General features: G+C 40.4%; 1 protein-coding gene across 1 annotated transcript; it reads right to left on the reverse strand.

Annotated features, from left to right (window-relative positions):
- Positions 1–3743: 3743 nt before the first annotated feature.
- Positions 3744–24905, reverse strand: snx17 (sorting nexin 17; the record flags this gene model as incomplete). The annotated part of the gene is made up of 15 exons (XM_079214636.1): positions 3744–3863; positions 4026–4067; positions 4168–4242; positions 4406–4483; positions 4695–4820; positions 7090–7293; positions 7562–7654; positions 8278–8347; positions 10888–10975; positions 13916–14006; positions 15541–15651; positions 17180–17244; positions 18848–18965; positions 20734–20808; positions 24846–24905. 15 exons carry the CDS (start codon positions 24903–24905, stop codon positions 3744–3746), a joined length of 1416 nt encoding a protein of 471 aa, XP_079070762.1.
- Positions 24906–25438: the final 533 nt, after the last annotated feature.

Below are 25438 nucleotides of genomic sequence, written 5' to 3' on the forward strand. Positions count from 1 at the left end.
TCGTTCAAAAGGATTCATTTCCTCTCAAACTTGTACGTTTTACAAATTCCTTTTAAAATGTCAAATCATCCTGATTCTTTTGTCACCTTCCTTTTGATTAGGTTTTACTGTTGACTGTGAAATTAGCCCATTCTTGTGTTTTTTTTTACTTGAAAAAAAAAAATCACACTATTAGTAAGCATGTGAGTGTGTAATTGTTTTATTTTTCTAATGTGGCTGTAATACACTGCTAGAAGTGCATACTTTAATATATTTAGAAATGTTTTTTTTTATCAATTTGAATGTGTGATGTGTCTTTTAGTTCCCATGGGAAGCATAATAGGGAATGTGATTTAAGTTTACGCTCTTTTTGAATTACTATTATATGCAAGTGAGATATTTTTCAGGTTGCCAACTTGCCATGACACAATGGAGAATTGATTAGTTCCGACATCCCCCAAGTGTCCGTTTTTTTGTCTTTATGCAGTGTCTCATAAATGCCTTAATTGAAGATTTTGAAATAAACACATTGAATTCATTTCATTGAATGTCAGACAACAGACTAGATCTAATTTTCTTTTCCTTAGATCGCCGATTGGGACGGACACGGACGGGGACACACACACACACACACACACACACACACACACACACACACACACACTCACTGACTGGAATATGCAATGACATTTGTGGTTGAGTGAAATATTTTGTATGGATTTCCATAACATTTGATTTGAGCCAGGATCATGATGACCAAATATCTGCAAAACTGGCATCGCTCAGACAAGCTATACTTTGAATTTAGTGCCATTTCTAAGGAGAAACTGTTGGCATGCTAACGTGCTACACTGAGATAATAAACATGAGCATGTTGGTGTTAGGATTTAGTTTAGCTTTTCAGTTTCTAAATTACCTCAAGTATAACTTTGGTATTGCTCGGCTGAAATTTCTTGTTTCTTATTGACTGACGCATCCGACTATAGTTTTAGCCGTGCCAAAAAAATATCAGCCAATTGTTAGGCCTGACTAATTCATCAGCCTGGCTTTTTTCTTCTTCTTGACAGACATGTTTGCTGAAATTGATTCAACTGTGCCCAAAAAATATCAGCCGGGTTTGCGTTTCTTTTTGACAGTCGTATCTGCTGATATTTATATTGTTTGTGCCAAAAAAAGGATCAGCCTACTGTAGATACATACGGTAATGACATTTAATGTAATATTGAACAACAAATGAAGGCACGTAGAGCCAGAACGATAAATCGGCTTATATTTTCTTGGCACAGCTGAATCAGAGACTGCTGTAAAATTGCTGTTGCTGTATATTTGAGGTCATTTAGAAACTGATGCAGTTACATAGTTTGTCCATCAGAGGGCACCAACATGTCAACTTTAAAATGTCCCACACACTACATTACTGGTTTGTGTATGTTGTTTTCAAGTAAAAACTGAATATTTGCAGATTTCTCATTTGGGCAATAACTAGATAATAATTAAAACAAGGGGTCACACTTTCCTCTCAGTTCTAAATACTATGAGGTGAGTTCTCTTAGCGCCCAATTATTTTGTAATTGTTGTGATGTACTGAATCATATCAGTTGGTTGCTCTGAGTGAGATTCTCTGCATATTACATCTGACAACACGATAACGAACACATGATGATGATGATGACACGAAGGAAGCGGACCATTAACAGACGACCGAGATCACCTACATTTTAGTTTATTTCAGCATCATGACAGTCATCACTGACCTTACCACTAAAATCAAAATGAAAAGTGGAATGAATCAAGACAATACAATCATTATGAAATTTGACATTTTCTGGAAAACGTAATGCTGATGATAAATGCACTTTAATTTGGCACCTACACAGTTATTAACATCCAGGACCTTGCAGTTTCCACGTACGTGCACAGGAATAATGAAAATAAAAATGAATAGTGGTGTCCGCATCCCTCTACTGTAAATGCAACTGGAGACAGAAGAAGCACAGCAGTGCAGGAACAAGACATTTAGTATATTGAGAACATTTCTTTCTACAGTCCTGGCTACCAGTGAGAGTAAAGCTGTTGATAGGTTGGCATCCATTTACATTTTAAAGGCTTTGAAACGAGCCAAAATGCAGCGCAACAGACACCCCAGCAATAAAAAATGGAACGACGTGTCTTATAAAACAAGCGGGATATGTTCGTTTTGTTGCCTGCTCCTCATGAACTTTGTTCACTCCAGCAATTGAGATCACATGAGCCACTTCACCAAAGCACCGTTTCAACTGAATCCTCTGAGATGATTGGCACAATGTGCAGACGCACTACAATGAACTGAAGCCCCAGAACGCTACCGACACCGTCGCTCGCCTCAAAAAGAACAAGACAAAGAAAATCAGATGCAAAATTTGTAAACATTTTACATTTAAACTAATAAAGTCCCCTAAACATGATGTAAACAATGATACGTTAGTCCATTTAAACTTGTTGTCCTATACAGCTTAGATTACGTTTGATCTATTTGATTACAATAAGCTATTGGTGATAAAGATATTAGTAAATGTTCAGAATACTTAATTGCATGTACATAATATAAAAAGTGACATTGTCATAATGTTTATGTTTATTCTGTGCAAAATGCTTTAGTAAACTATAATTTGGCATTTATGAGAAACCTTTAAAAATTGTTTAAAAAAAAAAGAACAAAATAATAATCATTGATGGATTTACAGAGACCAATGGAAAAAAATTAATCTCCACACAATGTTTGAAGTCATGCTCGAGCCTCCACTCAAAGCATTCACCTCCACCTGTAATACTGTGCAAAAGTGATGGGTTCAGCAAGTGCAAGCAGCCTGGCCAAATCACTCATCGACCAAGTTCTGCAAGATTCTAGGTAACACCGGCCAACACCGCCGTGTATCTGAAGCTTCAACCAATGTCTTGTTCAATGACAAGTCAACCCACGAGGCAAAAAAAAGTAAAAGTTAAGGCATCAGACTATTTCTGAAGGCAGTATGAGTGACAGACGCTGAAAACACCTCTGGCATCATCCCGCTAAGATGTCGACTGACTTGGCACATGAGTAGCATGACACAGTATAAAAACATGACATTTTGGTATATAGCCAGGCCAAACATTGAGCATCCATAAAAGTAAGCCGTTGCTCTGAATAGTCTACAGTTTTAAGATCAATGTCAACACATTCACTAGACTCTGGGTCAAGTCCAGTTCTGCTGTATTATCACTAGTGCCGGGTCGAACTAAACATTTGGCTCTCGCGTTGATGAGGGAACATGCAGCCAGCAGGGGGAGAATCCAGGAGAGAGCAGGTTTTTTTTCCCCATGTAGTTAATAATATATTAATTTACTTTGTACTTCATGTATTGAACTGCCTTATAGAACCTCACATATACCGATGACATACAGATGAAACGGTAATAATCCTTGTGGGTGAAACTGAGAATAAATCCTCCCTATTTGCGTACCTGTAGCTTTACTGTACACTGCCACACAGTTTAATAATATAGGGACAAAGGTTTCATTGAATATGGTGACTGTAACTAAAATACAAAGCAAGACGGGCATTTTTAGAGTCTAAAAGCAAGGACACGGTCAAAGAGGAAATGAGAGCTTAAGGAAGCGGTTTCTCCAGGAAGAAGCTACAATCTTGCAGAATCGGAGCGGTGTGTGGCCCGCTCGGCTCGGCTTGTAATCTTTGTCGTCCCAGTCGCAGACAGTGGAATGAAGAGGGGAGGGCGGCAGATCAGGGGTTACAGGTCATCGTCCCCGATTCCCTCGAAAGCATAGTTGCCATGGAAATCATTGCCGCTGATATCATTTGTTGAGTTGGAGGCGCTGATCCCTCGGAGGGACACCGAGCTCAGCTTGGTCTAAATGGAATAATTAAGTATATAATTAATCAGTATGCGTAACACTGACATTGATTCATTAGAATATGTTGAAGTTCTGGGAATACATTTTCTGACCCCATCATTCAACTGCATGTCATTGTTTTTAACAACGTTAAAACGTAAAGACAAAAATATACTCACTGAGAGTTTGACAATTTGTTCACGGTTCGGGTCAGGGGAATCCTGCAGACAAAACAACAACAACAAATTATGTTAAATTCCACACAAAAGTTCAAATAAAATTCAAACCATCAAACTCAGGGCATGTTATCCCACTCCTCACCAGTAGAGGGGGAGATTTCACAGCTTGCTGACTGTCTGACCGGTGGATGGAGCCGTTGTGTCGTTTCCTCAGCATCTAGAAGGAGACAGAGGACAGTAAAGTGACGCATCAAATTTTGGAAAGGTGACTTCACATCCTCTGCAAATTTGGGTATTGAATATAAACAGATTAAAAAGAGCGTGATCATTTTTTTGCTCTATGAGGATTATAGGTGGATTTGATTTTTCTTAACACAAACCTTCTTAATGCTGCCGCCTGACTTCTTCACCATTAATTCGTCCACCATAGACTGAAGGCAGATACTCATCATGATAGCCTGAAATCACAAACTGAAAGTCAATAACTGATAACTGAGTCAAGAAGAACTGCAGGAACAAAATGCTCCAAACATACCAATTAAACAAGCTCAGCGCTCTACTCTCTCATGCTTTCTCGAGTGATATAAACATGACTATAAAAATGCATTTTCCCCCAACCATAGCATGATCCGCAGATGACTTCCACACTGACCCTTTGTCAGTTCTTACCTGTTGACTCGTGATGGTGACCCACTGGAGGCGGTCTTTGCTCATCAGATACTCGAAGGCCAGCTCCAGTTTGACGTCGCATTTGGACGTGCTGCAGGGATTGGTGGTGCCGTTGGCTATCGGGACTTGCTGCAGAGTCAAGTGGGTTGTAACGTCATTCTTATGAACCTCGAAATACAACACAACTATCTGAACTGTCATCAACGACCACGTATGACTTGTGTTTATTCTATTGTGGACTTTTTCCTCCTTCAGCATTATAGTTAAATATGTCTTCTTGTGTATAAAGTGCATGGAACAGAAACAGATTTTTGTATTTCTTAACCAACATCCAACTGGCGTTAAGTCGAGGATAAGCTTGGTATTCTACTCCATGCCTAGAGAGGGTCATGTAAGCAGCTTAATCACATTTCCTATCCAACAGTACATCGCCTCTTGTTAAGCTACTGCATCATCGGGGACAGGCAGTCAAATCTTAAGAAGACACATGCTGAAAGATTAACACTGATGTAAAGAAAGAAAGCAACATGTACAAATAGAGAATATCAAAACCCCTGCAGAATATGTGAAGCTCAGAGAGACGCAGCTTCCCCAGAGACAAGCCCTCATTCCTCATTTATGGAGCCTGTGCTCTTCACTGAGACGATTCCCTCTGGGCCAGAAACTAGCTGTACCTCCCACCTGCCTAACTACACACAGAAAGCATAACATGAAGAAGAAATGTAGACAAAAACAAAGGGCTGACACAAACACACACTGACTGCTTATATATTTTCTTCCGGGTGCAATTGTGAGATGTGACTACAAGGGGGGTTGCAGCGCTGCACCAAATGAGATGTTTTGAATAGTTTGTTCAGAAAGGAAAGGGCTCATTAAAATTACTTTGACCTCTGAGAACGAGCTCAGAAATTAAGCACTCTGCTGGAAAGCGCGGGGGCTCAGCCTGTAATCAAACGAGCCAAGATGCATTTTAATTTGAGAAGTGTTGCCATGTGTACAGATCTCTGTGCAAATTAACTTTTGGAGAATCATAAAAAGCTTCTGCGATGCACATAATGACTGTGCTGCACGAACACTGATGCAATACAAAAGTGAATGTTTTTCCCCCATCTCCATGTAAATGAGGTCTTGGGTCGGAAAATGTTTGTCTTTCAAATGCTAGCAGACATTATGTGGGGTAGAGTTGCATGTAAAGCTTTTTTTGTTGCTCTTCACAGAAGTGAAAAAATATCCTTCAGCCTTTTTTCCAGACAACAATGCGTGGCATTGCATGATGGTTTAAATTTATGGTGACACTCAGTGACAATTATGGATTTTCTTCATTCTTAAACAAAGATTTGTTCTAGATTTCTTGCCAGCTACAGTTCCAAAGAAACCGAAATAAAGCGGCAACAAGAGAGTGGTGGACTTATTGGAAACATATTAAAATAGAGATCTGTGCAGCATAAGCAGAGAAATCCTGATTTTAGCCTCAACTATTGGTTAAGCTTGCAAACCACTGGATACTACATTTCCCACAATGCAACTGGATCTTCAATAGACCCACCCTGCATCCAAAATGCACACCTCTTTAAAATCCCACAACACTCTGTTGAAAATTATAATTTTAGCAAAGGTTTAAAGTTTCAAACTCAAGCCGAGATTCACCCGATGACATAATCAGAGTTATTTCCTCAGACTTCAGAGAGCTCCTCCAGGACCACAGAAGGCATTATAAAACCGTTTTAACAGGCTGAGGAGTACTCCCCTAAACTGATGCGTCAGATGGTTTGTTACACAGAACCATCTGACAAGCAAACTATTTGGAAAAGGTCAGGCACTTTAAAAAAAATACTCGGCAGGTAATTGGATGAACCATCTGTCAATCAAACTCTTAGTCGGCGGAATAAACATATTTTTCTTCAAGAAAAGCCTTCTTTCAACGAGGAAATACTCTCCAGTTCTGATATAATGTTCCCAACCGTGAAAGGTCAGTACTTCACATACCGAGTAAACTGATCTAAAAATGACAAAGATTTGTGAAACGTCGCGATAATAGTAATTTATTTTACGTTATTGTTATTATGTTATTTTTTCAAATCGGTGAGGCACGTAGTTTTTTTTACTCAAATGCCCGCCTGACTGAATAATCGAGTCTTCTGCCTTCAACATTTTCCTGTATTGATTAATCAGTGAAAATCAAAGCTACGATGTGCGACTTTGGAAGCCCTTGTTGGTGTGAGATGGACTCGAGTCAAAGCTGCTGCATCTCTACTCTGCCAGCTCATAGACTCCGACTAATATGGAGCAATTCCAATTTGATTATTTCACAGCTTCGGAGATACAAAGCATGCTTGAAGGTGAATTCACTCATTCTCAGTCTGTCACTCGCAAACGCAACACAATGTCTACTTACAGAGGACGTGACTCGCCAACACCGCATGCGCGTGACCTTGAAGCTTCCCTCCTTTATCTGCTCATTGGGCAGCTTCACGTGGAAGTTGAGCTCATTGTTGCCGGCGCTGACGATGACTTGGCAGCCCTTCTCAGGGAAGTCGGTGATACAAGGGTCAAATTTGATATAGCCGTAATATTTGAGAGTCTGACCCAGGTGGATGAACTTTAGGAAGAACAAGAAACATTTTTTCAATTAATTTACAATTTTTAGATGAGCAAAATATTTGGGAAATTCCATCTTTGAAAATAACTATAAATTCTCAACTGGATTGGTGTAATTACAAATTCATACCAGGAGGGAAACTAGGCTAATTGCATCACAGAATGCATTAGAGGCAGTAGTCTCTAAGGTCTACAGTTAGAGTTATGCTTGGAAAAAGACATTTCAGAGTATCCGCTGGACTCATCCAGAAGAGATGGCCTTTGCTTACTTCTTTCTTGGAGCCTTTCTCCTGCAGTGATTTGAGCTGCCTGTGCTGGTCTTTGTTGACGAGTATCCAGCCTCGCTCAATGTCAGACACTGTCTGGTGAAGCAAAAACAAGAACTGAAGTTCATCTCTCTGCACAGATGCACACAACAAATCAATGTTGTGTGTTTCCTTCAGTACATGTGGGAGAGATCCCACCTTCAGCCTTTCAGTGAAACAGTGCAGGTCAGCAAACATTACACAGAAACACCATTTAGTTTTCTTTGATTTCCTCTGCTACACAGAGGCAACACTCAGCAGTTCCAGATTTTAATCAAACTTGTAGCCCAAAAAGTGCTTCATACAACAGCAAAGGGATCCGCTGTTAACGGGATCCGAGAGGAACACAGAGAGGTACAGGGTTTTGAGGTGTTGCAAAGTCAAAACAAGCTGACATCACAATCAGATGTTGGAGACCCAGGGAATGGACAAAAGCATTTGGCCGCCCAGGGATGAAGCAGCGCTTGATTTAGTTTTCTTGGTGTAAAGCTGGCACCAGGCGAGCTCGATAAAGCACAACAGATGCAGGATGTACACAAACCCAACAGAATTAGGATGCTCTGTTTTCTTCTCAATGCTAATTTAATAATAAATACAAAAGATTGTTTGTTTTTTTGATCACTTTTGCAGCTGAAAATAAACGACTGCATCTGGTTTACCTTCATAATGAAGCCGCTTACCTGGGCGTAGAGCAAATTAAGGCCAACTCTGTTGTCCATGACATCACCGTCGTACGCCATGTCCCAGTAGCTGCAGAAAGAAAAGCCAGTCACTCTTTACAATATCCATATCCAAACGTAAATAAAAATGCACAAAGTGGCACAGCTACAATCCTGATTTGTTTGAGTGACTAAAGAGACATTTGCCATGAACAATACCCTCTCCTATGACTGTCTGCATACCAAGCAGCACCACGAAGAGGCTGCTGTCCAGTGAAGACAAAGTATCTCAAGACGGCACCAATGTTACACGAGTAGATGGGATGGGCGCTATATAAATGCATTTAACGTTTGATCAAATTATATCAAGTAAACATGAACTAACACTTGGCTGAAAGTGTGAAATGAGAGTGACTTGGAGACTAAATTCCTCAACTCAATGTCAACGAGGTAGCAGTGTGAGATAATTCATCTCAAGGAGTATCTCCTCTCGAGGTTGAAGGACAGCTGGAGAGTGAGACGGTACAGAGCTTGTGAGGCAGTGCTGTGCTTGTATTAGACACTATTGCTGGTACTTCTGTGCATGGAGATGTGTGGCAGCCTGAGGAGGAGAGCGTGACATTAAAAAAATGCATTAATTCAGTTGATGGAGGGGGATCAGAAATGAAACCGCATATGAAACTGGCCCAAATCGGATTATACAAAAGATTTAGGCTTTATTGTGCAATTAGTGTGTAATTTAGGATACTATATTTTGGAGTGTTTGTATATATTTTAGCCACCTTATTTTATATTGGTTTTAAACTTATCACTGTCAGAATTAGCAGAGCACTGGATTGTGTTTATCCGCATGTGCTCTTTGGCTATAATCTTATTGCATTCATGTCTCAACACTTTACTGCAGGCGTGAAATTCAACATCTTGTAATTGCATGACACAAGGGGTGTTAGTGGACGGAAAAGGTTGTTCAAGCAGATGTGAAGCATGCTGGCCTGGCCACATCTGCAATTCAAAGCAAGTAACAAGGGAGAAAGAAGACGGAGACACAGAGAAGGGATCTAGGAAGGAAGGGAATAAGAGTGTGTGGGGGAGGGATGAGTGCTTTTATTTGGCTGCTTTAGTTTCAATTAAAAGTGCTCTAAAGCCTCTGCTGAGACATGTGGTGCTTGAATTCCCTTAATGCATATACAGGCTACAAATGTCCATTAGCCATACTTTTGCATTATACATATATAAGTGCATATTGGTGCTGACCTACAAAAACCTCCACTACCATTAAAATTCCTGTTTTTTTTATTTCATACTGGAATAAAAAAAAGTTTGAAATTATGTTAATTCAATGTTTTCACTGGACTAAATCTCTTCCTTTTTTAGCATGTACTTTTAGCCCCCCAAAAGCTTTTCAATTCATTTTGAGCTGATCCTCCCCTGGATCTTGTACACTGGGGGTCTGTTTTTCCTCCACCTCCACTTGTTAGTTCTACATTCATTCTTTCCTCGCTGCTCGACGCTCCACAGAGAAACTAGGTCAGGAGTACTTAGACTTTCCTTGAGGCAGAAAGAAAGTAAACATCCTGTGTACCTCAGCCAGTGGGAGGAAGTAGAAAAATGTTGAGTTGAAGAGGGAAACAGTCACTAACTTCAGGCTCGGTGGGGACGCAACGTCAGGGTTTCCATGCATACCCACCCACAAAGATCTGCTCCCACCCAGGAAGGTTTTTTGCATTTTTGACCCCTTCCCTTCAGATGTTGTTGGGAGACTATATCAGAGACTTGGTGGTTCAGTTTCATGGGAATTGTTGCGGCTGTTCATTTCGCTTCAAGATTTAAGCTGTTAGCTCTACGTCAGGTGTTTACTAAAAAATAAAACAAGCTGTTAATCTATAAATGAAGACAAGTTAAAATATAATGATGAGTAAATGATGGCTTCAGTGGCCATAGCTGAGGATTATATTACTTACAAAGAGCATTAGCTATAGCAAGGTAAGTTATCATATTTAATTATTAAATGTATTAATATCTGCTATACATTAGTGCATGCACTTCCTTTATAGTGTTGGCTCAGTTCTGGCTCCTGTTTGTCCTGTATAAGTGCAATATGACCATTTAAAGAGAGCAGAGCTATTTGGTTAAACTTCAGGTTATTGTCAGTTCATAGACAGTAATTGACATCATCAGATTCATGTCTCAGTCTAATCCCTGACTTTTACAGCATGCCAGTCAAACGTGCCACCTGTATTGTAGTAATAACTCTTGTCGACGGCAAAATAAATTGTAAAATGAACTGCCTATGTTGTAGAAGTTGTTGAAGTCAGATACGCAAACCGCTGCTCTGACAGATTAAGAACAAGTGCTTCTCTGCAGATAAGGAATGAAATGAGAAACACCCAGAATTAATAAAGAAAACCGTGTCTACTGGTTGACCGATTAAAATGACATAAAGTACAGCACATGTAGTTAATGTACTGCTTACCAAACCAAAGATAGCTGACCTGCTTCTTTACCAGATTAGACCGAAAAGCACATGAATACTCTGGACAATGAATCACAGCAATAATTACATGTGGAGGAGAGCACTTTGGGAAGAAAATGATCAAATTCAACATCATGATGTGAGCAGGTGGTGGGTACCTTTTCCGTAGGAGTATGTGAAATTCAGAGCTCCGCAAGCTGGTAATGGATACATAAGGCAGCTCAAACTCCTGCAGCTTCCGCACAACTGAGAGAGAGAGAGAGAGATGAAAACAAAAACAGAGAGAGTAAGGAACAAGGGCAGCTCTAGTAAAGTAAGTCCCAACATTTGGATAATGATGGTAACAACAAACAATGAGGGGTGGGAGAACTCCACACTGTGTGTGTGTGTGTGTGTGTGTGTGTGTGTGTGTGTGTGTGTGTGTGTGTGTGTGTGTGTGTGTGTTTGAGAGAGTATTTAAATGTAAACAAATGATAATGTGTCTATGTGTGTGCATGCGTTCGTCCCTAATCTGCAGCGGTTTCATTGCTGCCCGTTCCCTAAGGAGAGTGAAGGGGTTCTCAGGTGCTTAGAGAGGCATCTATACATGTGCACAACACTACGAATCTGATGACTAAATAGAGCTGTGTTTGCCATGAGGTTTTTAAAGAATGTTTAGGACATTATGGTCAGAGATGCTGTGTACAGGAAGCAGAAACACATGCTGGTTGGAAACATCTGCAGGAATAAACAGAAAATGGACAGACACTGAATGCTTAAAATGTTTTGAAACTTTTCAGGCTTTTCAGAAAACTGCAAAAAAAACCTCTAAAATGCAGAAAAAAACAGCACTGCCATTTTAAAACACATATTCTTGACATGTCTTTGCATATATAACGCATGATTTACACTCAGATGTCTGCAAACGTAGTGCCTGTCAGAAAGGAATTGAATTATTCTAGCTATCCTGTTATGTCAATACACCCACCAGCAGTTGTGTTTGATCTGCGGCCTGCTGCGCCGGATTTATTCCGGTAGTCGAGTCGTATTCAACACATGGCCTTTCTCTTTCACATCACTCAGAGATTCAGATTTAAAACTGTGCTAAGAATATACAGCATGCCTGCGATATTTACAGATTCCTCCAAGTCCACCAGGCACCTTTTTCAGCCTGGAATGGATTTGGCGTGAGGTGTGGGGAAGCATTTGGCAAGTGGAAGATGAGAATTTGACCCGACAGGGCTGTGATGGATTGGAGAAGAAGGGAATGTGAAACTGAAATATCTCGATCTGGAACGCTTTAAGCCCGCCCTGCTGTGGTAGGCCTTGTGACAACAACGGTAAATGCAAATATTCTACTATGATTTGCATTCGCACAGTTACTTAAAAGTGAGAGCAAACAAATATTTCAGCCCCTTCTGAGTACTAGTGTGAAGGGTTAGGGGTATACGGGATGAAGAAAGGGGGCACAGGAGACAATGTTTTGACATGATAGAAAATTAACTTTGAGACAGCCAACACAGCTTGAAATACATGCAAATAATCTGCTGGGGCAGTGCTCAGAAACCTGCAAAGAGGGATATGAAGTCAGGAAGGTGAGGAACAAGCTCTCAATCAGGGTAACATGTTGGGTTTCCCCTTCACGGTCGACCAGTTGGGCTTTGCCTCTTACCGACTGAGATTTCTTGAGTCGATTAGTCATTTTTTATGCTTTTTCATGCTGAATGACTTATTTGGGCCTCTCCATACATTTAAAGGGTTAACAGATACTACTGACTGACATGAAAGCAACTCACTTTTGAGATCATGTTTATAATTATAAGAACCTTGTCAGATCAATACATGATCATATGTAGTATACAGTAGTCTTGAGCAAACCATGAAAAGAATAGAGTACAGGCACTAGACTTTCATGGCACGTTATAAAAGTTTATATTACTTATTTATTTTCTTTTGTGAGGTTGTTTTGTTTGCCATGCTGCAACACTGAAGTTACCCAATGGGATTAATACAGTATCTAACTATCTATTGTCCGCGCATTTACACTGTCCTCCTCCTGTAAACCGACTTTTAAAACTTCACTTATTAACAATGAAGGGCCATGGCAGAGTGTTGTTGGAGATAAAGAGAAGAAACAACATTTTAAATTCATACACAAACATGCCAAATATACATACAGAAGATGGGGCAAACAGAAGCATAACATATCCAGGTATAAAATTAATCTTCCCCAACCCCAAACTATGTGTTTTTGAATACCGAGTCAGAAATACTCTATTGATCCCCTGGGTGAAATGTTTATGTTATATTTGCTCTTATATACAAGTATAAAGAAATATAAGACATTTGGATAGTCTAATATCTAAATGGTAGAATCCACGTGCAGTTGTCTGGAAAATGACTTGACTAATCAGAAGTCAGCCAGTGAATCCAAGGCCATTTGGCATTTAGCCAACCACAGATTTTTAGAGCTCAGACGACAACAAATAGATCCTCAACCTGAAAACACTTCACACAGCCGGCACTTTGCACGACCCGGCCAACAAACACAAGGGCCTGGCTCTCGCTGAGCTCCTGAGCAGCTAATAAATAAATGATGCACTCTCGCCAGAGACACAGTAGCAACTCCGACACAAGAGGCAATTCTCATGAGGAAATGCGGTTCCTCTCTTTTAATTAAACTAAAGTACATCTCTAAACAGCGAGAGAGATTAACAGAGCTAACTCTTGACTGTGGAGAATTTAGAGAGAAAGAAAACTTAAATCAACGGTGTCACATTACAGCACATAATTCTCTTTGGTTATTCCTCAGTGCAACATAACAAATGTTACAGCATTAATCAAACTCATAGTTCCTTTTGTTTCTCTGTTTGCATCAATAATTGTGTCAGCTAAATTCTGTGTGTCTTCTGAGAATAGTCCTTGCCTGCCTGATTAAGTCGTTTTAGTTACATCGTTTTATCAAAGCGCTTCGTGTACAGCACACTTTTGTTTGCTGGTTATCTGGTGGTTTCCAGCTGTAATGCGTCAAAATAAACTTCAAGCCTTTTCAAAACATTTCTGAACGTCCATTCCAGGGTGACTCTAAACACTCGGCAGCCATGAATTATGGAGGACACAGAATACTTTTGATTAGTAATGAAAGCAAAATGTAAGGAGTTTGAATTCCTTGAATTCTTCTGATTCTTTACAAAAAATGTTACTTACATGTTAGACCTCCATCCATACATTCACGGACAAGGAAGAGACTAAAGTAACCAACAAGGTCATCTGGAAGGTCGAGTTTTGTTGCAACAGCCTGCAGAGAGATGAGGGAGTTAGTTTTTACAATCATTTCATTCATTCCTTCTTCTAATTGTATTTTTCCCAGTAAGTTACAACAAATGCAGAGACTTAATTGAAGGACGGATAACAAAAAAAAAGCTCAATATTAAAAATATTAGGACATATCTCTTGTCCTCTTCTACACCCTCTGTATATGCTGGGACAAGTTTCAAGTTGAAAAGTGGTCAAATCAAACTACATGTAAAACAGCAGTACATGTACTTTGTGTACAACTGGGGCTTTAGTCTGTAGCCTTTTGGCTTGCAAAATATCACAATTAATAGAAAATTCATCCACACAGCCAACTCGATAAGAAACTTGAATGTTTTCTAATGAGAAAACCAAGAAAACATTTTTTTTGTTGAGATCAGAAGATAGTTTCTTAATATCCATTTCCAGTCCTGCAAAAGGCATTATTAATACATTATCACACAAAGCGATGGCACTTGCTGACATTATCAACACTAAATGTTGGTTCTTATCTATCAACCTCCAGACGTTGCAAACACCAAGTGTGATTGTTGAGAAATTACACAGCAAAAATCTGACATCACACACACACACACACACACACACACACACACACACACACACACACACACACACACACACACACACACACACACACACACACACACACACACAGTTTTAATCGAGAGAACTGTGCCCTAAAACTTGCTGTGATAAACGGAGGTCAACTGTGGTTAAACTTTCACAGGAGCACTTGTGAAAGCTCTAACGCACAAGATTCACAGGCGAGCGCAAAAGGACAAGTAGATGTGAAGTACTAAAATGTTTGGTCACAATCACAATCTGACCTATAAAAACCAACATGTGGAAATCAATTGGTCAAGGCGTCTGAGTTTGATCGAAGTAGCTCTGACTTCATAAAGTCCTGTAATGGTTGCTAAATAAAGAGTCTATATTGTCTAAATTTAATTTACAATACAGTCTGTAGAGTCTGTAAAACTTCAGAGTTTACAGAGGAGTTTGATGTTATGAACAGAGAAGATCAAATGTCTCTACTACAGACAAACGCTGCGGAGGCTGATAACAGACTTCTGGCCACTTAAATAATTAATCAGCACTATTGTTTAATTTCCAGCTGTTTATATAATCACATTTCTGTATACTATGTATCTGTATGCACTGCTGCTGTAATCCTGCAATTTCCCTACTGCGGGACTAATAAAAGAATTATTTTATCTTATACTATATCTGCTTAACCTTAAATGTGCAAAATTCAGAATTCAGAGCATTAATATAGCAGCAAACCATGAGTTAAGTAATGAAGCAGAGGAGGAAGTCAGGCTTCTCAGTGCTTTGTTTACGTAGCCGGTGCGGCCATGTGGAGTTTAGCATGTTTAACACAGTGGTTTTCCTCAGAAATGTTAATGTATTAATCTTTTTACTTTTTCATGATCAAACTGAATCGGATACATTTACAAATTAGTGGAGTACTAGCTGACAACAGAGCTTTTATGTCCTCTTTAACAGCGCACACTTACATCAAGGACGTCCTCCGTCTGATCTGAGGTCAGAATGTTGACTGTGACCTTCTGACCGTTGGAGAGGCAGATGTCGAGAGCGACTTCTTCTGTGGGAATCTGCTGCGTCTCCTGTGGGAACGGTACAAAACATAACAGGCTTTCCTTCAGCTTCATGGGTCAGCGATGTGTTTTCATTCCTATCGGTCAAAACCTAAATCAAACCAGGTCTTAGGTGTGGGAAACATATGGGCTGGTCAAATATCACGTGGAGATAAAAACATAACAAAGAAGCTACCCAAATGTACATAGTGTCAAAAAGGTTGAAAATGCCCATCCCATTTTCAAGCTCAAAGTGAACCCAGATATTCAATTTACAATAATAGAACAATACAGAAACCAGCAAATTTGAGAAGCTGGATACAGATTATTTTACCATTCTTTTCTTCAAAGAAATGTGTCAAATACCCAATTAATCAAGTATCTAAATTATTGCAGATTAATTTTAAAATAAAAGAAGTAAGATGTAAAAAATTTGACCAATTGTTGCAGCTCCATTTATTTCACTACTCAGAGCTCACACAGAAATTAAGGGAACGGCATTAATTAGTTGTTTGTGCGACGATGGAACAAACCCTCACAAGATCGAAGAGTATGGAAAATAAACTGCCAAAACCTTTGACTATTCCAAGTCTCCGAGCTGATGAAAAGAATATCTGAAGTCTTAAACCGGATAACCCCAGGCTCTGCTGTCCTCAGGCCGTCTCTCAGCGCCGCTGCTAAATTGTCACTTATCTTCCCTGTTTCGTCAGTGGGGGTTGGGGGGGGGGGGTCTTCAAAGTACATCCCCACCACTGAAAGGTGCAGATGAAATGACAACACCGGGTGGTAACTCATCTACTATTCTGCACCTGCTGTCCTCGCAGTACATAAGGCGCTGGGGGAGGGGAGGGAGACAAATGCAGGCTCCAACGAGAGAGGAAGACGGAGGGAGGAGGAGAGGCAGGATGGGTGTGACGTGGCAGCAGACGGATGAATCTGTCCATGAAGGTTATTGGATTTACAGCCCTCCTGGCAACGCGGGTGGCAGCTCAAATGATGACGACTAACCTCGCTACCTGATCTGAATACACCATCCGTTTGGAGTAGCCTTTTCTCTCAGGCAGCAATACCAGAACCACGAGTTTGTGATTGTACAGCGTCATCTACTTTGGCTAATATTCATTTGCCCTTTTAGTACTGCAGATCTCGTGAGATGACTCATCAGCTTACTTTTTCTTTTTTCTAATACAATAATTTAAAAAGGATCCAGATCCAAGACATGACGCAACGATGTTCCTCTATTTGTTGAAAAGTTGCTTTTCCCTCGGTTATGTGTCTGATGTAATCCTTTCACCTGTTTTCTGCTTGCGTTGCAAACTTGATCTGACACATCAACCAACTTCTTTAAGAGATAAGAGTGCATGCTGCCACAAGCTCCGACAAACAGTAAGGATACAGCTACCTCACCCGTCCACATTACCAAAAGCAATTACTAGTTGGGAAGGATTTACTGCGTCAGCCTTTTGCTTCCTCAAAGGCCTATTGACCATGTTGACGCAACAGGGAACAAACACATTGGTGCAGGTCCAGTAGAGTCAAGCAGAAACACACAACCAACCTGCTGTGCTTTCCTCAAGAAGCTGTTGAACATCTCACTGGCTCCGAGCAAGGGATCCTGGCGCACTGTGAAAATAAAAAACAGGAGATATATAAGCAACTTGAGTACAAAATGAGTCGTAGCTCACTGAGGGAGGCGCAGAGGAAGTCAAGAAGAGATATGTCAGGGTTTGAACTGATGACTTAACAATTAGTTAAGGGTCTTTAAGTGGACGTTATGTAAACATAAGCCTCAGGGGAAGCCATTTCCCAATTGTTCTCAAGTTTCCTCTGATCACAGAATCTCATTTTGTTCCTGTGGAATGGGTTTGACCTTTCAAGACACTTCTCAAAGCAATTTAGCTTAAAATGGAAAGCAAGGGTTTTCTGGCATAGTTTCAATTGACTTTAAATTATGACAAGCCAGTTTTGTCATAATGCAGTCCCCCAAATTCGTAAACAAAAGGGCAAGATGAATAACTCTCTTATAATAATATCTTTGATTTTCTATTGAGGCACTTTTTAGTTGCAGTGTAGTACATTAAACGATCTGCATGACGACCCTGTATGATTAACATGACTGTTACACACTGTGTCTGTGTGTGTGTCCACTATTGTTCTTTTGACAAAATGTCAGCGGTCTGAGCCATCTGCGTCAGAGCAGATTGAGTTTGTGGCAGTTCATTTTCCATAACTATGTAAAAAGCCATGATGTAACCAAGTGAACTTGTAGCCAAGAACACCCTGTGTGCGTTTGCTTCCAGACTATGAGCAAATACACACTTGAACAACGCTTCCTTGTTCTGCTGTAACTGCCAGTGCTTGAGAGGATTAAAACAAACCCTCTGCATTGCTGCCAGTTCCACTTCCACAGTTCTGTGTGTCTGTGTGTGTCTGTCTGTGTGTGTGTCTCAAGTTCACCCTCGGTTGTTTACAACATTTGGGGTAATATGGTGAAAAGCTGCCAAATTAGGATTAAGAAAAACTCCAGTTGGATTGAACATGTAACACTTGCCAAATAAAGCTTTTAATACTCTCACATGCAGACATTTCCCCCCAAAATATAACTAGTTTCACTCCTGGTGTAAACAGCACAAAAAATATGAATCATACTTTTTAGCAGTCCGTTTTCAATTCAGAGAAAAGTATGTATCCCAAGAGGTGGCACATCATCACTAGAGACTCCAAACCCATGAAACTTGTAAAAACCCTACGAGATCTGAAAGCCTAAGCAGGGATTTGTTTCCCCTTTCATCAGGTGTGTCAGCATAACTCTGTCTAGTGAGGCTCTGGCTGACTGTCTCAGCTCAGTGTGCGCGCAGATCTTCAGTTCTTTAGTGAAACACTTTTAAATGGCATGAATAGACCAGTGTATGCTGGACTCCCCACAGACACACAGCCAACCCATGCTTGTGATTGTTGTGTAAAAGCAAATATTTCAAGGAAAATTGTGCTTCTGCTGCAAAGCTATACTGTTACAAAAACAAAGTCGACATTTTTTTGTTCTACCGTAACATAAAAAAACAAACCCCCTTAGGGATACATGCAGTGCAATTCAGAGAAGAATAGTAGCTCATTTAAAAACGGACAAAAACAACCACAATGTAGCTGGAATTTAAATTCAGCCAGAAATGGAGTGAAATGCAATACAACCCATCTGTAAAAAGTCCATTCAGCATGAATAACTTACCAGCCTGCATGTATTTCTCCAGCTGTTCTCGTCTCTGTTCGACCTCAGCAGGAGTCAAAGTGAAGATCTTCTTAGGAGGGAATGCAGGCACGACATTGCTGCCATATTCTTTCTTTATCTGTTGGTACAACACACAAGTTGTGAGAAGGTGAGGTTGCAGGATGACAAGCTATTCAACCTGTGTTGCTTTTTTCTTCTTCCTGAAGTCGGATAACTTTTTATTCAAATTTAGAAAAATCAATCAAAACAGATTAATATGTTTAAATGACAAAACCAATTAACTTCAGTACAGAGTAGCAGCATCTTAAATTAAAGAGTCATGGATACATTTTTTCTAAGAGGTACATTCATGCTGCTAAAGATGAATCACATGTTTATTTTAAGCCCCGTTTCAACGACTAGCCGGTGGAGTTTCCGTGCATAACACACACACAGACACATCTGGAACCCTGAATGTCTAGTCACTCCAAGTTTACTTTGTCTTCCAGCTTCTTGACTCATTTCTTCCCCTTTTTTTTTAATCATTCAAGAGCTGGTAGCTCTCGCAGATCTAAAAATCACACATAAAATTAGGTTTAATTTTAACCTGTAATGCTGCTGCAGGCAAAAGCTGTACATCACGCTCGTCAAAAGGAATTCACTGTTTTTCTCTCTCTATAAAACCCTCAGGTACTGCACATATTGCATGATGAAGGTTGGCCCCAGTGGGTGCTCGAGGAAGAGAGGGAATTTTCACCTTAACATACTGCCTTTTGGTATTTTCAGTACATCAGCGACAGCACTGGTTCCACATACAAATCAGCTCTCATAGCGACAGACACTAAGCAAAGGTCCCCCAAATCTGAAATACATTTGTGTTCAGTGTTGGTATTAAATAAGCTTTGGCTCTAAAAGAAGTGTGACCTTGTTAAAAATCTGTAGGGGAGAAAACAAGAGATGCAATAAACACATTCACATTTCTGTGTGTGTGTGTGTGTGTGTGTGTGTGTGTGTGTGTGTGTGTGTGTGTGTGTGTGTGTGTGTGTGTTGCAACCGCTGGAGTGTTTTTGGGGTTATGCGTGTGCCACAGGACGCCCTCGGGGGTCGGTACTTAAAGATTCAAGTGCGTCTCTCCCACACCCGGTTGCCAGGCAACAGCAACTGTCAGACTACAGACTTGAGGACGGAGATGGCAAAGTTTGGGCCCTGCTCGCTTATTTATTAATGTGAGATTGGGCACTGGTTGTGTTACAGTATATACCACGACGTACACATTCATAACACAGAGAGCTCACAGGTTGTCAGCCAGAAACACAGCAAATCTAAGTCTTTGAGACGATTCATCCAGCTTTGCAGCAGCATTTGTTTAAAAAAAAAAAAAAGGTATGGTAAGCACTTTCATGATTAAGTCAACTTTCTACACAAAAAACAAGTAGATGCTAAATAAACTAATTGCCTAATAACAGCTCAAACAAATAGCTGCGTCTGTGTAAAGAGTAACTGAGGCAGAGACTAAAAAAATGCAGGCAACTCACTTTCCAACAACATTTATTTTTCAGATTAAGATGCTTTTCTAAGCAGGTGAAGTGAAGAAAAGGCCAAGAACATTCCTTCCATGTCTCCCACCCCCTCCAACCTCTTCGACAATCCTGCCCGTTTACATGCAATAGTTTGGACTCTGGGAGGAATAACAGCAAGACTTCAAGCCACCGGGGTCGTGATTCAAAGTGATGGGAGGTCTTTGTGTCGTTTGTATCGACCCCGCGGCGCAAAGTCGAGCGAAAGGTCACCCCGGGTGGACGTGGTGGCATTTAAACAGAGTTTGGCTCACTCCACAAGCAGACCAGTCACTTCTGGTCCATAGCACACTACCAGCAATGGGTTTATTGTGATGGCTGAAGCCTTACCTGTTCATGGAGGCCGAGAAGTTGACTGTAGCGTACTCGACAGTGCAGCACGCCATTGACGTGGATGTTGTAGGCCTGTGGGAGAGAGAAGAAACAAAATAAAACGTGAAAGAATGTGTAAAGGTCTGACAAAGTGCAGAGAAGCGTATCATCAAAAGCTTGTATGGATCCATCTGAAAAGCTTGTGGGTGGACATCAAACTGACCAAATAAAATAACATATATAAGGATAGAAGAAGAAAAAATACATATACAATAATAGCCTTTCTTGGAATATAACGTTAATTCAACATAATAATTGTCAATGCAGACCAAAGCTGAATGGACTTTCTTCAGATGCAATTCTTCAAGTGTCAAACAACAACAACAGTTACCATCCTGTAAGCTTAACATACGGTAAGCTTCCCCTCCCAAATTCGCTCACACCACCTCAAAACAACCCCAATCTCTTCCGTCTCATCTTATTTTAACACCACGTGTTGTGTTTCATCACTCTTCATTTTCAGAAGGAGGACCAAATAAATTAAGTGGATTTAATCAAACGCTACAGACGAGCACATTTCAATTTCCAATCAAAACAGCTTGCATAACGCATAACACCGGCTCTAAGCAATACGAAAAGCAAAGATCACATGGGTAATGTCTTATTCTTTCCCTGAGGCACCACCGCTTTGTTTAGACAGACATCAGATATCGCTTATCTGCAAAACCACCGTTTAGAATCAGCAGTCCAAATATCTGCTAGCCATCAAGTTTAGAGCCAATCTCAGAGAGTAATCTATGTTTCATGTCACATGCCTCATTAAGCATTTGGAATGGTGCAAAACCACAAGAATAACAAAGTGATACTTTAGTTATGCACTCAGGAAAAGAAAAATATATTTGAGTTTGCCTAAATACTGGCTCACTTACAAAATAGCTCTCGTGAACTGTAAAAGAATGTTGTGTCTTTTGCAAGGTACCACAAGTCTGTTTATATAAATCTGTGAATTTTTATTTTCTATTTTTGAAAATGGCTCAAGAAACATGACATAGAAACTTTTCCACCACCACACTGACAATAACTCATGGTCAAAGACTGCCAAATGTTTGGCAAATATTGTGATTAAAAACAACGAGCGGGTGCCATCACATAAAGATGACTGAGATGAAGACGATCTTTCCTTCCTTTTGCCTGTCACAAGTGGCTAGATTTCAAATATGTTTTATGATTCATTTGTGAAAGAAAGAAAAAAGGAAAATAAATCTTGCTCCTTCATTTGCAAAGAAATGTCCACTTCAATCACCATGTGTGCAACTCTGGCAGGGGATGACAGGAAGTGGGCTCTGTCTGCTAGGATGTGAAGGCGCAAACTGTCAGTACTTTAATCTTCCCCTTCCGTTTCAAATTAATATTTACAATCAACATGGTGGATCAAAAATCTGTCAAAACAAACAAAAAGGTCTTAAATACGCTTGACTCCACTGTTGCTGTTGCTCACCTACAATCAATCAACCAATCAATAGCAAAAACAAAGTAAGAACACCCCAAAACTGCCAGAGTGAAAGAGGAAGGATAAAGAATTTGGAGGAAGGCCAGAGAATTAACTGAAAGATGTGTCGGCAGAATCCAGGCCGGAAAGAAGAATGAGTATGCAGAATGTCTTGGCTCCGTTTGATAACGCACCAAAAAATAACCCTTAATTTTTCTGTATAGCAAGCAGTTCAACTCAGGGACAGAGACAACAATACAAACAGTGTGATCTAGTGCTCCTTTCTGCACACAAGCTTCAAAACAAAAATGCGTTTCGATAAAAGATATTTAGACTCGATGAAGATACGACTAGAAACGAAACATTGTCTATTTATTTAATACATTTGTACTTTGGAGTCAGTTTGCAAGCGTTAATCTTATTAGCGACGGGAATTTAAAATAGCCCTGTAACCTTAGCCCTACACCTTCATCCTTTCACTAGTATGAAATGCATGTAATTCAATTTCAGTAGTAGGAATTCTAAAACAGGTGCTTGTTTTCACACATTGTAAGTTCATAAATATTGCTCACTGACAGAAGCAGGCTGAAACAAAACTATAAACAGAGACAGATGAACATGTTCATTTTAGTCCCAACCTGTTCCTCATGATAAGTAAATTAGTCACTATCACTTACAGAGGCTATCTATCTTTTCCACACCCACAAACAAAGGACTATGTGAACCAGAGTGGAAGATACAAGTCAAACAGACAAGAGGAAGTGTGAGCACTCAAAATAAAAAGACATGTCGGCCTGCACCATATTTAAAAAGAAACTGCAGCCCTTGTTGTTCTAAAAGGTAATTTGCAAACTATGCAGTTTCTGTGGCACATTGGTTCCAAGGTGCACATCCCATCTCTCAGCATTATAATCAAGCAAAGTCCCTTCCTGTGGGACAGATACAGGAAGGTCACAATGACAGTCACAGGACTGCCAGGCGAGAGGTGAAAAACAGTCGCTTTAAAGTTCCCAGTGCAGCACTGGGTAAATATGTGCTCAGCCAGTTAGAAACAAGCCAGAGGTGGCACCTGGAATGCTCAATTTTGAAAACCTGTTGACTTTAAACGGCAAGAGTATGTGATTACGTAACAATGTGGATGGGAAATAAATCAAATCCTATTACTGTGCACATACAACAAAGCGTTAACTACCACTACTACAGAAAATAAGTATATTTAAGTTTACATCCAAAGCTAATGTTGTACTTCTTAAGGCAGCAGGGACCCCAACATTAATGAGCTTATTCCAAGATGTGTTTTCCCCTCTGTGGAGCACATGGACTCAAGATGGAAGATAGTCATTCGCAGGTGTGTGACACCAAGCATAGTGTGTATGATGTCACATGAAGATCAGATGCTGCAGATGTTATTTCAAAGCATCTAGTGAATATCAGAATAGTTGCATTCTTCCATGAAACCTCCAGATGCAGAATTATTTTTTTGCTATGCCGTTTTATTGACAAGAAACCAATTTGAACCCAAGCTGTTCCCTAGCAATATAACAACTGGATAGACCTGGTTTATATGTTAATTGACACACATTCACACCAATGATGTTGTCTCTAGTAACACGAGAAAAGGAGAGAATACTTTGAGTTGTTCGTCTGAACAGCACTGCCTCTGCCACACATGAGCACAATGTATCCAGACTTTGTCCACGACGAAGGAAAACAGTGTGAAACATCCACAGAAGCTTAGCATAATTTAGGTCTGCCGTGCTTCATTAAAGCCATCCTTTACCAACCTCCATGAACGATCCTCTCTGAGCATGTCAGCCAACAACTCAAGGCATCGCACCGGTCAGACACAATGGCTTTAGATGAGGTATTAAACCACGTTAAAGACAATCAAACAAGTGTCAAGGAAAATAAACACACAGCTAGGTTAATGGGAAACTTGCTGCACAACACACCGAGCAAGATGATGGAGCCACAGATTATTGATTATTATACAGAATATTGCTGCTCTCGATGTGTGGTCAAGACTGCTATTGCTGTTAGTTGAGGGGACTTTACGACAAAGTGAAAGCAATGTTGGCTGTAAATAACAAGGAGGAGTATGAAATTATGGTGGCAAAATTATCAGACATAGTTTAAGTTCTGAATGAAACCTGTAAAGTTCACAAAGGGACTGTTGTGCCTTATGGGAAGAAAAAAAAATCTGAGATTGTGTAAGTGTCTCTTCGGGTGACATTTGACAGTAAATGACAACATGCCTTTTAGTACCAATTTCATAACAATGCAAAATGTGGGAGCCACATTACAACGTCTGCCAGGTCGATGATATAATGTAGAAGCATAATGAAGACATGGGGGTTACTTTCCCATTTATGCTTCCAATGGCCTCACACAATCACGTTCAATCTCTGCAGGATGTATTGGAGGTCAACAAGACTGAGCCTCTACTTCCTCGTGTTGTAATTTTCTAAATCAAGTTGATTCGCCTTTCTAGATTGTACCCTTGTGAAAATTGCTTCTGTGATACAAATTAGTGTTTTGTTAGGCGGCAGTTTGGCCTATGGTGATGCACCACTGTCCAATACCATCAGATCATGTATAACAGTAAAGCGGGTACAACGTAAACACAGACGATCATGCTCACCACATAGGTTGATCCATTTTCCCCCGAACGAACCTCCGTTTCGGGTATGGAAAAATGCATTTTAGCTCGAAACACAGCCCGGTGTCCGACGACAAGTCCCGTAACGCCACCACAGCTTCACGATGGAGAGGAAGACACCACGGTTCCCCCACTAAAGTCCACTGCAGTGACGGTCAGTGGTGACTACAGAGGAGGGGGAGGCTCTCGCACGGTCTATCCGCTGGTTTGTAGTCCGAGTAAAGCGCTGCAAGGCTGGAGGAGACCGCTGACGACTTTAATAGCTGGCCAACAACTCATGTACCAACTAGCATTCGCATAAAACTTCTCCCACGTCAGTGTCAAACTTTTCCCACTGCCGTTCCCGCAGCAGCCATGTTGCAAGTGTTAAGTAATTGCACCTCCAGTGTTTGCGTTGGAAAAAATCCCTTTAACCCACTTTTAAATAATTCGCGATAACTTAAAACCACCTACTGTAATATTTGAGTTTCAACGTGTACAGGTAGCTGTATTAATTGGCGTAACCAGATGAAGTTTCGGCATAAAAGGTGCAGTTGCTTCCTGCAAACCCCACAGCGTCGCAGAGCCGATGGCAA

Source organism: Taurulus bubalis (assembly GCF_910589615.1).
Source record: "Taurulus bubalis genome assembly, chromosome: 3".
In the NCBI taxonomy this organism is placed as follows: domain Eukaryota; kingdom Metazoa; phylum Chordata; class Actinopteri; order Perciformes; family Cottidae; genus Taurulus; species Taurulus bubalis.